A 14,452-nucleotide genomic window follows, 5' to 3' on the forward strand; every position below is an offset into this window, starting at 1 on the left:
CCATCCATCACAGCCATCGGTAGCACAGGCATGGGATAAAAGGCGCCCTTACTCGGCAAACCATCCCCGAGCACAGTCTCTGAATGCTGGCATTGCCAAACTTCTGGCAGTTGAAATGCTGTCATTCAGGCTGGTGGACACTGACACCTTCCGGGACTTAATGGCATTGGCAGTCCCCCAATACAACGTGCCCAGCCGCTTTTATTTCAGCAGGCGAGCCGTCCCTGCCCTGCAGAAACATGTTGAGGGCAAAATAAAACATGCGCTACTAAACGCCGTTAGTAGCAAGGTCCACCTGACCACCGATGCGTGGACCAGTAACCATGGACAGGGACGATACCTTTCCCTCACTGCCCACTGGGTCAATGTTGTGGAGCCGGGTACGGATCTGGAGAGTGGCGCTGTACGTGTTCTTCCAACGCCACGGATTGCAGGACTCCAGTCTGTACACATAGACTCCTCCTCCTACTCAAGTTCCTCAGAAACAGCAGAGCAGGAGCCTGTTACGACCGATATGAGCACAGCCGTGGCCAAACGTCAACAGGCTGTACTCAAATTAATTTCTTTGGGGAATCGAAGCCACACAGCGCAGGAGCTCTGGAATGCTATCAAGCTGGAGAGCGATGTGTGGTTTGGGCCAGCGAATCTCCAGCCGGGCTTGGTAGTGTGTGACAATGGCCGAAATCTGGTGGCAGCTCTTGGCCTAGGCAACCTCACACACATCCCATGTCTGGCACATGTTCTTAACTTGGTCGTGCAGAGCTTTCTGAGGGACTATCCGGATCTTGCTGCACTGTTGCACAAGGTCCGCATAGAGTGCGCTCACTTGCGACGTTCCAGCACGGCAAGATCGCGCCTCGCTGCTCTGCAGTGACGATTTGGCCTTCCGGAACATCGCATCATATGTGACCTACCCACCCGGTGGAATTCAACGTTACATATGTTGGAGCGGTTGTGTGAGCAGCAGGCAGCAGTCATGGAGTACCAGCTGCATCAGGCGCAAACAAGTCGCACTGTGCGCCGTTCACACTTCAGCACCATTGAGTGGGCCTCTATGAAGGACATCTGCCTCGTTTTGCGTGCCTTCGATGAATCCACGCGGATGGCGAGTGCAGATGATGCACTAGTCAGCATGACTGTCCCCCTTATCTGCCTGCTTCAACAAACACTGCAAGCACTAAGGGATGAGGTTTCAGAAGAGGTGGAGGATGAGGAGTCCCAAATGCCATCTGCTTCTGGACAGTCTGCGCTACGTGTTTCCTCACAAAGGCCTAGGCAGGGGACACTTTGTGAGGAGGATGAGGAGGAGTCGATGGAGGAGGAAGACATCTCTCCAGAGGAGGGAGGTACACAAACCTCTACTCAGTATGTACAGCGAGGGTGGGGTGATGCAGAGCAGGCCGAGGTCACGCCTCAAACAGGGGACAGCGGTTCTTTGGCAGTTGGGAGTCTGCAGCACATGGTTGATTTCATGCTGCAGTGCCTGAGAAACGACCGCCGCATCGCCCACATTCTCGTCTCGGCTGATTATTGGGTGTACACCCTCCTAGATCCTCGATACCGGGACAGCGTACAAAGGCTCATACCAACGTTGAACCGGGAGCGTAAAATGCGGGAGTAGGAAGAGTCACTGGTGCAGTCCATAATGTTTTCCATTCCACCCGACAGCATTGTTGCTAGTGCTTTACAAAGCAGCTCTGTGCGTCGAGGCAGTGGAGGAAACTCTGCACAAAGAGGGAGCAGAGGCAGCGCCGCAGCACAAGGCAAGACCACTATGGCCCAAATGTGGCAAAGTTTTGTGTGTCCACCACAATTGTCTACACCATCAGCGACGCCTCGAGTCAGCAGGAGGCAACGCTTCCGTCAGATGGTGTCAGACTACATGTCTTGCCCTGTCGCTGTACTCCCAGATGGCTCTTCCCCCTTCAAGTTTTGGGTCTCTAAACTGGATACATGGCCAGAGCTTAGCCAGTATGCATTGGAGGTGCTGGCTTGCCCTGCTGCCAGTGTATTATCGGAACGTGTCTTTAGTGCCGCAGGTGGTGTACTAACAGACCGTCGCACGCGACTATCTTCCGATAATGTTGACCGGCTGACTTTTCTGAAAATGAACAAGGCCTGGATCTCCAAAGACTTTGCCATTCCTCTTACAGACTAAATTAGTGGTTGGCAACTGTATCCAGGTCTGCTGGTGTGTTCATTTTTCTACCACCTGAACTATAATCCCTGTGCTTCAACACAGCCAGTTGTCGCTCAGATGTGTCGTCTGCACAGAGAAACACACTAGCTCCTGTGTTAGTGGGGTTCAGTAATGCCAGCTGATCCCCTGCTGTGTGGACGGCAAAGTCACCAGCTCCATCAACATTCAAACCACTACTGATTTTTAACCGTGCCCAACTTAGGTCTCTGGCTCCACTGTCTCTACTATTTCCCCTGACCTCCAACCCCGCCATCTACATCTCTGAAGTGGCGTCAGCACAATCTACACTTGTTCCTGTGTTCCTGTGGCTCAGTCCCATCAGTTTATCCCCTGATGTGTGTCCGGCAAGGTCTCCTGCTCTGTCCACATTCCCATAACCAGTAGTGGGAATGAGGACAGAGCTGGCGAACTTGCCGGACAAACATCAGGGGATCAACTGACGGGACTGAGCACCAGTAACACAGGAACAAGTGTAGATTGTGCTGACGCCACTTCAGAGATGTAGCTGGCGGGGTTGGAGGCCAGGGTAAATAGTAGAGACAGTGGAGCCAGAGGCCTAAGTGGAGCATGGTTAGAATCAGTAGTAGTCCACAACCTCCATAAAAACCGCTGCCCATTGGCCTCTGCATGCGGCATGCGTAATCCTGGGCTCCAACAGCGTCAGTTGGTGTTCAGAAGTGTCGTCTCCACAGAGCCAAACACATTCGTTAGAGTGTTAGTGGGTTTCAGCACTGCCAGCTGTTCCCCTGCTGTGGAGATGGCAAGTCTCCTGCTGCCTTCACCTGCCAAAATCCAGTAGGCCCCAGCCTGCTCCTCGCCTAATCCTGGGCTCCAACAGCGTCAGTTGGTGTTCAGAAGTGTCGTCTCCACAGAGCCAAACACATTCGTTCAAGTGTTAGTGGGTTTCAGCACTGCCAGCTGTTCCCCTGCTGTGGAGATGGCAAGTCTCCTGCTGCCTTCACCTGCCAAAATCCAGTAGGCCCCAGCCTGCTCCTCGCCTAATCCTGGGCTCCAACAGCGTCAGTTGGTGTTCAGAAGTGTCGTCTCCACAGAGCCAAACACATTCGTTCAAGTGTTAGTGGGTTTCAGCACTGCCAGCTGTTCCCCTGCTGTGGAGATGGCAAGTCTCCTGCTGCCTTCACCTGCCAAAATCCAGTAGGCCCCAGCCTGCTCCTCGCCTAATCCTGGGCTCCAACAGCGTCAGTTGGTGTTCAGAAGTGTCGTCTCCACAGAGCCAAACACATTCGTTAGAGTGTTAGTGGGTTTCAGCACTGCCAGCTGTTCCCCTGCTGTGGAGATGGCAAGTCTCCTGCTGCCTTCACCTGCCAAAATCCAGTAGGCCCCAGCCTGCTCCACGCCTAATCCTGGGCTCCAACAGCGTCAGTTGGTGTTCAGAAGTGTCGTCTCCACAGAGCCAAACACATTCGTTAGAGTGTTAGTGGGTTTCAGCACTGCCAGCTGTTCCCCTGCTGTGGAGATGGCAAGTCTCCTGCTGCCTTCACTTGCCAAAATCCAGTAGGCCCCAGCCTGCTCCACGCCTAATCCTGGGCTCCAACAGCGTCAGTTGGTGTTCAGAAGTGTCGTCTCCACAGAGCCAAACACATTCGTTAGAGTGTTAGTGGGTTTCAGCACTGCCAGCTGTTCCCCTGCTGTGGAGATGGCAAGTCTCCTGCTGCCTTCACCTGCCAAAATCCAGTAGGCCCCAGCCTGCTCCACGCCTAATCCTGGGCTCCAACAGCGTCAGTTGGTGTTCAGAAGTGTCGTCTCCACAGAGCCAAACACATTCGTTCAAGTGTTAGTGGGGTTCATCATTGCCAGCTGATCCCCTGCTGTGGAGATGGCAGTCTCTCCTGCTGTCTCCGCATTCCAAAGACAGTAGGCCTCTGCCTACACCCTCCTATTTCCTGGGCTTCAACTCAGCCAGTTGTAGCTCGGAAGTGCCGTCCACACGGAAAGAGATACTTGCTCCTGTGTCTCAGTGGGGTTCAGTAACGTCAGCTGATCCCCTGCTTTGTGGATGGCAGTCTCTCCTGCTGTCACCTAATTCAAAATACAGTAGGCCTCTGCCTACACCCTCCTATTTCCTGGGCTTCAACACAGCCAGTTGTAGTTCGGAAGTGCCGTCCACACGGAAAGAGATACTTGCTCCCGTGTCTCAGTGGGGTTCAGTAATGTCAGCTGATCCCCTGCTGTGTGGATGGCAGTCTCTCCTGCTGTCACCTCATTCAAAATACAGTAGGCCTCTGCCTACACCCTCCTATTTCCTGGGCTTCAACACAGCCAGTTGTAGTTCGGAAGTGCCGTCCACACGGAAAGAGATACTTGCTCCCGTGTCTCAGTGGGGTTCAGTAACGTCAGCTGATCCCCTGCTGTGTGGATGGCAGTCTCTCCTGCTGTCACCTCATTCAAAATACAGTAGGCCTCTGCCTACACCCTCCTATTTCCTGGGCTTCAACACAGCCAGTTGTAGTTCGGAAGTGCCGTCCACACGGAAAGAGATACTTGCTCCCGTGTCTCAGTGGGGTTCAGTAACGTCAGCTGATCCCCTGCTGTGTGGATGGCAGTCTCTCCTGCTGTCACCTCATTCAAAATACAGTAGGCCTCTGCCTACACCCTCCTATTTCCTGGGCTTCAACACAGCCAGTTGTAGTTCGGAAGTGCCGTCCACACGGAAAGAGATACTTGCTCCCGTGTCTCAGTGGGGTTCAGTAATGTCAGCTGATCCCCTGCTGTGTGGATGGCAGTCTCTCCTGCTGTCACCTCATTCAAAATACAGTAGGCCTCGGCCTACACCCTCCTATTTCCTGGGCTTCAACACAGCCAGTTGTAGCTCGGAAGTGCCGTCCACACGGAAAGAGATACTTGCTCCCGTGTCTCAGTGGGGTTCAGTAACGTCAGCTGATCCCCTGCTTTGTGGATGGCAGTCTCTCCTGCTGTCACCTAATTCAAAATACAGTAGGCCTCTGCCTACACCCTCCTATTTCCTGGGCTTCAACACAGCCAGTTGTAATTCGGAAGTGCCGTCCACACGGAAAGAGATACTTGCTCCCGTGTCTCAGTGGGGTTCAGTAATGTCAGCTGATCCCCTGCTGTGTGGATGGCAGTCTCTCCTGCTGTCACCTCATTCAAAATACAGTAGGCCTCTGCCTACACCCTCCTATTTCCTGGGCTTCAACACAGCCAGTTGTAGTTCGGAAGTGCCGTCCACACGGAAAGAGATACTTGCTCCCGTGTCTCAGTGGGGTTCAGTAACGTCAGCTGATCCCCTGCTGTGTGGATGGCAGTCTCTCCTGCTGTCACCTCATTCAAAATACAGTAGGCCTCTGCCTACACCCTCCTATTTCCTGGGCTTCAACACAGCCAGTTGTAGTTCGGAAGTGCCGTCCACACGGAAAGAGATACTTGCTCCCGTGTCTCAGTGGGGTTCAGTAACGTCAGCTGATCCCCTGCTGTGTGGATGGCAGTCTCTCCTGCTGTCACCTCATTCAAAATACAGTAGGCCTCTGCCTACACCCTCCTATTTCCTGGGCTTCAACACAGCCAGTTGTAGTTCGGAAGTGCCGTCCACACGGAAAGAGATACTTGCTCCCGTGTCTCTGTGGGGTTCAGTAACGTCAGCTGATCCCCTGCTGTGTGGATGGCAGTCTCTCCTGCTGTCACCTCATTCAAAATACAGTAGGCCTCTGCCTACACCCTCCTATTTCCTGGGCTTCAACACAGCCAGTTGTAGTTCGGAAGTGCCGTCCACACGGAAAGAGATACTTGCTCCCGTGTCTCAGTGGGGTTCAGTAACGTCAGCTGATCCCCTGCTTTGTGGATGGCAGTCTCTCCTGCTGTCACCTCATTCAAAATACAGTAGGCCTCTGCCTACACCCTCCTATTTCCTGGGCTTCAACACAGCCAGTTGTAGTTCGGAAGTGCCGTCCACACGGAAAGAGACACTTGCTCCCGTGTCTCAGTGGGGTTCAGTAACGTCAGCTGATCCCCTGCTGTGTAGATGGCAAAGTCTCCGGCTGCCTACACAGTCGTACCACTACTGATTTTTAACCGTGCTCCAATTAGGCCTGTGGCTCCACTGTCTCTCGTATTTCCCCTGTCCTCCAACCCTGCCAGTTACAGCTCCGAAGTGGCGTCTGCACAATCCACGCTTGTTCCTGTGTTACAGGTGTTCAGTCCGGTCAGTTAATCCCCTGATGTGTGTCCGGCAATGTCGCCTGCTCTGTCCACATTCCCATTATGGGAATGTGGACAGAGCAGGCGACATTGCCGGACACACATCAGGGGATTAACTGACCGGACTGAACACCTGTAACACAGGAACAAGCGTGGATTGTGCAGACGCCACTTCGGAGCTGTAACTGGCGGGGTTGGAGGACAGGGGAAATACGAAAATCAGTGAAGCCACAGGCCTAAGTGGAGCTTGGTTCAAATTAGTAGTCTACAACCGATCTTAAAATTTCTTCAATGCAGCCTCAGCCTGCTCCGTGCTTGTCCCTGGGCTTCAACACAGCCAGTTGTTGCTCGGAAGTGCCGTCTTCACAGAGTAAAACACTAGCTCCTGTGTTTGTGGGGTTCAGTAACGTCAGCTGTTCCCCTGCTGTTTTGATGGCAATCTGTCCTGCTGCCTCCCAATTGACAGCACATCAGGCCTCAGCCTGCTAAGTGCTTGTCCTGGGCTCCAACATCGCCAGTTGCTGCTCATAACTGACTTTGGCACGGGTACTCCCTCGTGCCCAGCTTGGTTCCAGCCCTGCCTGCTGTTTCCGGGAAGTGTCAATGTCAGTTTGCCACCCCAAGTTGCCATGTCGTGTTGCGGTTGGGTTAGCCGAGGCTAGGGTGCCAGCAGTTTAGGTGCTTCCTATGTGGACTGCGGGTTCTGGTAAGAAAGGCTTGTTCCATAGTGCCAGTAGGACAAGCACCCCCTGTAGGACTGTGTGATTCGGTAACTGCGGCCAGCTTGCGGCATGCCAACTTTGCTTTTCAGGGGTAACTTCTGATACCCCTCCGGGTTCCAGCACCGTCAGCTGGTTCTCGTCAGAGCCTTTGGCCTAGGTGCCTCCATCTCGGTATCCGAGTTCCGGCAACGTCTGCTGGTCCTTGGTAGTGCTTTGTAGCACAGGTACCTCCTGCTTAGTAACCGGGTTCCAGCACCGTCAGCTGGTCCTCGGTTGTGCCATTGGCTCTTATTCCTTCTGCTGCCCCTCCGGGTGCCAGCACTGTCAGCTGGTCCTCGCTATTTCCATTTGCTCTTGCAGCTTATGCTACCCCTCCGGCTTCCAGCACCGTCAGCTGGTTCTCGTCAGAGCCTTTGGCCTAGGTGCCTCCATCTCGGTATCCGAGTTCCGGCAATGTCTGCTGGTCCTTGGTAGTGCTTTGTAGCACAGGTACCTCCTGCTTAGTAACCGGGTTCCAGCACCGTCAGCTGGTCCTCGGTTGTGCCATTGGCTCTTATTCCTTCTGCTGCCCCTCCGGGTGCCAGCACTGTCAGCTGGTCCTCGCTATTTCCATTTGCTCTTGCAGCTTATGCTACCCCTCCGGGTTCCAGCACCGTCAGCTGGTGCTCGTCAGAGCCTTTGGCCTAGGTGCCTCCATCTCGGTATCCGAGTTCCGGCAACGTCTGCTGGTCCTTGGTAGTGCTTTGTAGCACAGGTACCTCCTGCTTAGTAACCGGGTTCCAGCACCGTCAGCTGGTTCTCGGTTGTGCCATTGGCTCTTATTCCTTCTGCTGCCCCTCCGGGTGCCAGCACTGTCAGCTGGTCCTCGCTATTTCCATTTGCTCTTGCAGCTTATGCTACCCCTCTGGGTTCCAGCACCGTCAGCTGGTTCTCGTCAGAGCCTTTGGCCTAGGTGCCTCCATCTCGGTATCCGAGTTCCGGCAACGTCTGCTGGTCCTTGGTAGTGCTTTGTAGCACAGGTACCTCCTGCTTAGTAACCGGGTTCCAGCACCGTCAGCTGGTCCTCGGTTGTGCCATTGGCTCTTATTCCTTCTGCTGCCCCTCCGGGTGCCAGCACTGTCAGCTGGTCCTCGCTATTTCCATTTGCTCTTGCAGCTTATGCTACCCCTCCGGGTTCCAGCACCGTCAGCTGGTTCTCGTCAGAGCCTTTGGCCTAGGTGCCTCCATCTCGGTATCCGAGTTCCGGCAACGTCTGCTGGTCCTTGGTAGTGCTTTGTAGCACAGGTACCTCCTGCTTAGTAACCGGGTTCCAGCACCGTCAGCTGGTCCTCGGTTGTGCCATTGGCTCTTATTCCTTCTGCTGCCCCTCCGGGTGCCAGCACTGTCAGCTGGTCCTCGCTATTTCCATTTGCTCTTGCAGCTTATGCTACCCCTCCGGGTTCCAGCACCGTCAGCTGGTTCTCGTCAGAGCCTTTGGCCTAGGTGCCTCCATCTCGGTATCCGAGTTCCGGCAACGTCTGCTGGTCCTTGGTAGTGCTTTGTAGCACAGGTACCTCCTGCTTAGTAACCGGGTTCCAGCACCATCAGCTGGTCCTCGGTAGTGCCATTGGCTCTTGTTCCTTCTGCTGCCCCTCCGGGTGCCAGTACCGTCAGCTGGTTCAAGAGGACAAAGAACAGGAAGACAACCACCAAGATGCAACAAGAGAGAGAAGACAAAGAAGCATAAAAAAAACAAAGCAGAAGAACATTAAGCATAAGACTAATACTCTGAGCAAATGATATTATCTTATTTATAAGCAGAAGAAGACTAAGCAGTGTATGGGGGTGAGTCCGTTCCTCCTCGTGGTGCCCCTGGAAAAGGCCTGCTGCTGCAGGCCAAACTGAACGCGGACAAATCCTGTTGTAAATCTTTTGTGACAGGCAGAACGGAAGGTGTAAACTTCTAACTTTTCTAGATAACAACTACAGGAATGCCTGACACAAACAAGAATATGATGAAGAAGAATAGGAAGAAGATGAAGAAGTTGAATATGTAGAATAATAATTGTTGAATAAGAAGAATATGAAGAATGTAAGAAAAGGAAGAAGAAGAAGAAGAATGTAAAAAAAGGAAGTAGAAGAATTTAAAAAAGGAAGAAGAAGAATGTAAAAAAAGGAATAAGAAGAAGAATGTAAAAAAAGGAAGAAGAAGAAGAATGTAAAAAAAGGAAGTAGAAGAATGTAAAAAAAGGAAGAAGAAGAATGTAAAAAAAGGAAGAAGAAGAAGAAAGAAGAAGAAAGAAGAAAGAAGAAGAAGACATACATGTCTGGCAAAATATAAATGAGGCTAACATAGTCAATATCTTTGTAACTCCTAAAATCTTTAAAAAAAAAGTTTAATTCCTGCTATTCCATTTGATTGGGCTAAACCTCTATGGCTTTAATGTCTCCTCCACCTCCCACAATACATTCTCCATTATTCTTAGTTGTTTTTCTTCATGTAGAATTAACCTACAAGGAAAGAAAGGGTTTTTTTTAATTCCGATATTTTGGCCCCATTGACTTGCATTGGTTCCCGGTATCGGAATCGGCGATACCGATACTTTTTTTTAAGATCGGCCGATCCATTCCGATCCGATATTTTCAAGTATCGGCTGGTATCGCTCAACTCTAGCTGTTATTAATATGTCCGGTGTGATGGTGGTGACTGGTGAGATGTGTGGTTATTAATATGTCCGGTGTGATGGTGGTGACTGGTGAGATGTGCTGTTATTAATATGTCCGGTGTGATGGTGGTGACCGGTGAGATGTGCGGTTATTAATACGTCCGGTGTGATTGTGGTGACCGGTGAGATGTGCTGTTATTAATATGTCCGGTGTGATGGTGGTGACTGGTGAGATGTGCGGTTATTAATATGTCCGGTGTGATGGTGGTGACTGGTGAGATGTGCTGTTATTAATATGTCCGGTGTGATGGTGGTGACTGGTGAGATGTGTGGTTATTAATATGTCCGGTGTGATGATGGTGACTGGTGAGATGTGCGGTTATTAATATGTCCGGTGTGATGGTGGTGACTGGTGAGATGTGCGGTTATTAATATGTCCAGTGTGATGGTGGTGACTGGTGAGATGTGCTGTTATTAATATGTCCGGTGTGATGGTGGTGACCGGTGAGATGTGCTGTTATTAATACGTCCGGTGTGATGGTGGTGACCGGTGAGATGTGCTGTTATTAATACGTCCGGTGTGATGGTGGTGACCGGTGAGATGTGCAGTTATTAATACGTCCGGTGTGATGGTGGTGACTGGTGAGATGTGCGGTTATTAATATGTCCGGTGTGATGGTGGTGACAGGTGAGATGTGCTGTTATTAATACGTCCGGTGTGATGGTGGTGACCGGTGAGATGTGCTGTTATTAATACGTCCGGTGTGATGGTGGTGACAGGTGAGATGTGCTGTTATTAATACGTCCGGTGTGATAGTGGTGACAGGTGAGATGTGCTGTTATTAATACGTCCGGTGTGATAGTGGTGACTGGTGAGATGTGCGGTTATTAATACGTCCGGTGTGATGTTGGTGACCGGTGAGATGTGCTGTTATTAATACGTCCGGTGTGATGGTGGTGACCGGTGAGATGTGCTGTTATTAATACGTCCGGTGTGATGGTGGTGACTGGTGAGATGTGCGGTTATTAATATGTCCGATGTGATGGTGGTGACCGGTGAGATGTGCTGTTATTAATACTTCCGGTGTGATAGTGGTGACTGGTGAGATGTGCTGTTATTAATACATCCGGTGTGATGGTGGTGACTGGTGAGATGTGCTGTTATTAATATGTCCGATGTGATGGTGGTGACTGGTGAGATGTGCGGTTATTAATACGTCCGGTGTGATGTTGGTGACCGGTGAGATGTGCTGTTATTAATACGTCCAGTGTGATGGTGGTGACCGGTGAGATGTGCTTTTATTAATATGTCCGGTGTGATGGTGGTGACTGGTGAGATGTGTGGTTATTAATATGTCCGGTGTGATGGTGGTGACCGGTGAGATGTGCTGTTATTAATACGTCCAGTGTGATGGTGGTGACCGGTGTGATGTGCTGTTATTAATACGTCCAGTGTGATGGTGGTGACCGGTGAGATGTGCTGTTATTAATACGTCCGGTGTGATGGTGGTGACCGGTGAGATGTGCGGTTATTAATACATCCGGTGTGATGGTGGTGACCGGTGAGATGTGCTGTTATTAATACGTCCGGTGTGATGGTGGTGACCGGTGAGATGTGCTGTTATTAATACGTCCGGTGTGATGGTGGTGACCGGTGAGATGTGCTGTTATTAATACGTCCGGTGTGATGGTGGTGACCGGTGAGATGTGCTGTTATTAATACGTCCGGTGTGATGGTGGTGACCGGTGAGATGTGCTGTTATTAATACATCCGGTGTGATGGTGGTGACCGGTGAGATGTGCTGTTATTAATACGTCCAGTGTGATGGTGGTGACTGGTGAGATGTGCGGTTATTAATACGTCCGGTGTGATGGTGGTGACCGGTGAGATGTGCTGTTATTAATACGTCCGGTGTGATGGTGGTGACCGGTGAGATGTGCGGTTATTAATACGTCCGGTGTGATAGTGGTGACTGGGGAGATGTGCTGTTATTAATACGTCCGGTGTGATAGTGGTGACTGGGGAGATGTGCGGTTATTAATACGTCCGGTGTGATGGTGGTGACCGGTGAGATGTGCTGTTATTAATACGTCCGGTGTGATGGTGGTGACCGGTGAGATGTGCTGTTATTAATACGTCCAGTGTGATGGTGGTGACCGGTGAGATGTGCGGTTATTAATACGTCCAGTGTGATGGTGGTGACAGGTGAGATGTGCGGTTATTAATATGTCCGGTGTGATAGTGGTGACCGGGGAGATGTGCTGTTATTAATACGTCCAGTGTGATGGTGGTGACCGGTGAGATGTGCTGTTAATAATACATCCAGTGTGATGATGGTGACCGGTGAGATGTGCTGTTATTAATACGTCCGGTGTGATGGTGGTGACCGGTGAGATGTGCGGTTATTAATACATCCAGTGTGATGGTGGTGACTGGTGAGATGTGCTGTTATTAATACGTCCAGTGTGATGGTGGTGACCGGTGAGATGTGCGGTTATTAATACGTCCGGTGTGATAGTGGTGACTGGGGAGATGTTCTGTTATTAATACGTCCAGTGTGATGGTGGTGACCGGTGAGATGTGCGGTTATTAATACGTCCGGTGTGATGGTGGTGACCGGTGAGATGTGCTGTTAATAATACGTCCAGTGTGATGATGGTGACCGGTGAGATGTGCTGTTATTAATACGTCCGGTGTGATGGTGGTGACCGGTGAGATGTGCGGTTAATAATACGTCCAGTGTGATGGTGGTGACTGGTGAGATGTGCTGTTATTAATACGTCCAGTGTGATGGTGGTGACCGGTGAGATGTGCGGTTATTAATACGTCCGGTGTGATAGTGGTGACTGGGGAGATGTTCTGTTATTAATACGTCCAGTGTGATGGTGGTGACCGGTGAGATGTGCGGTTATTAATACGTCCGGTGTGATGGTGGTGACCGGTGAGATGTGCTGTTAATAATACGTCCAGTGTGATGATGGTGACCGGTGAGATGTGCTGTTATTAATACGTCCGGTGTGATGGTGGTGACCGGTGAGATGTGCGGTTAATAATACGTCCAGTGTGATGGTGGTGACTGGTGAGATGTGCTGTTATTAATACGTCCAGTGTGATGGTGGTGACCGGTGAGATGTGCGGTTATTAATACGTCCGGTGTGATAGTGGTGACTGGGGAGATGTTCTGTTATTAATACGTCCGGTGTGATGGTGGTGACCGGTAATCTTTGCTTTCCATGCAGGGAGGAAGAACGTTATTGTGGTGATAGATGATCTGGATAAAAGCGATGATTGCCAGAAAACTTCAATCCTGAACAATCAGCCGAGTATCAGGGAAAAAGCTGAAGATTTATTCCTCATCAGCAATGAGGAGAAGAAATCAAACTATCAGAGGTGTCTCATGGTGGACAGAGAAAATGTGGAGAAGAAACTGCAGAGATTAAAAGACCTGATAACAAAGCGTAAAACAGGTATAATCATCTGAAGAAGGAAAATATAATATTCAGGAGGAAAGACCGGAAGAAAAGATCAGTCACAGTTCCTGAGTTTTTATGATTGGGTCTCCTTCACACCTTCAGATATTTCCTGTACTGTATCCATGTCCATATGTCTGTGTCATCTGTGTGACACATATTGGAATAGAAATTACAGATGTTTAGGTGTTAAAGATGGGCAAGCACAAATGAAAAAAATTATGTGGGGTACCCATTCACCCCTATTTTTGTTAAGCAGACAGCTGCAGGCTTATATTATCAGGCTGGGAAGGTCCTCGGTTATTGGGCCCTTCCCAGTGTTAAAATACCAGCCCGCAGACGCCCAGAATTAGAGCATACTTTAGATGCTTCAATTCTGGTGCGTTGCCTGGCTATTCCTGATTGCTGATTATCCTGGAGATAATGGTAATTAGGGTTAATGACGGCTGTGAATTGTCAAAAATTCAAGCTGCCATCAACCCCTTGGGTCAATAATATAGAGGGGTCCATCAGACATCAAGTCCTGGGGTTAGTAATGGAGAGGAGTCTATCAGACATCAAGCCCTGGGGTCAGTAATGGAGAGGGGTCTATCAGACATCAAGCCATAGGATTAATAATGGAGAGGGGTCTATCAGACATCAAGCCCTCTCCATTAGTAATGTTGAACATGAACAGAAATAAACACGTGAAATAGATCACTCTGTGTGTATAGAATACAGGAGATTCACTATTTGTATTGAAGAACTGAAATAAATTTACTTTTGGATGATATTCTCATTTTGTGAGGAGCGCCTGTATATAGAATATCTTAAGCTCTTACATCTTGTTTTATATAAACATGCCACAATCATGCCTATCCTTAAAAAGTCAACCCTCGATCCAACAGCCACGTCCAGCTATCGCCCAATATTACTGCTCCCATTTGCTTCTAAACTCCTGGAGCAGCACGTCCACGCTAAACTTTCCTCCCACCCATCATCTAATTTGCTCTTTGACAATCTACAATCTGGCTTCTGCCCCCATCATTCGACTGAGACAGCCCTGACCAAAATTACCAACGACCTACTTACAGCCAAAGCTAACGGACAATACTCCATACTCCTCCTTCTAGACCGGTCCTCTGCTTTCGACACAGTTGACCACTGCCTCCTACTACAGATCCTCTCCTCCTTTGGCATCAAAGACCTCGCCCTATCCTGGATCTCCTCATACCTTTCCAACCGCACATTCAGCATCTCCC

The 14,452-nt window shown here is 50.4% G+C and overlaps 1 protein-coding gene across 1 annotated transcript in view; it reads left to right on the forward strand.

The window, feature by feature from the left end:
- Nucleotides 1-13,983, forward strand: part of LOC141073417 (uncharacterized) — a 48,991-nt gene extending 35,008 nt beyond the window's left edge. The window contains exon 8 of the mRNA XM_073560610.1: nt 12,981-13,983. Coding sequence (XP_073416711.1) covers nt 12,981-13,222 — 242 coding nt within the window. The 3' untranslated portion in view covers nt 13,223-13,983. The remainder of the gene's footprint in view (nt 1-12,980) is intronic.
- Nucleotides 13,984-14,452: the final 469 nt, after the last annotated feature.

Source organism: Dendrobates tinctorius, unplaced genomic scaffold, assembly GCF_039654945.1.
Source record: "Dendrobates tinctorius isolate UK_male_01 unplaced genomic scaffold, ASM3965494v1 ptg000301l, whole genome shotgun sequence".
NCBI classification, from domain to species: Eukaryota; Metazoa; Chordata; class Amphibia; order Anura; family Dendrobatidae; genus Dendrobates; species Dendrobates tinctorius.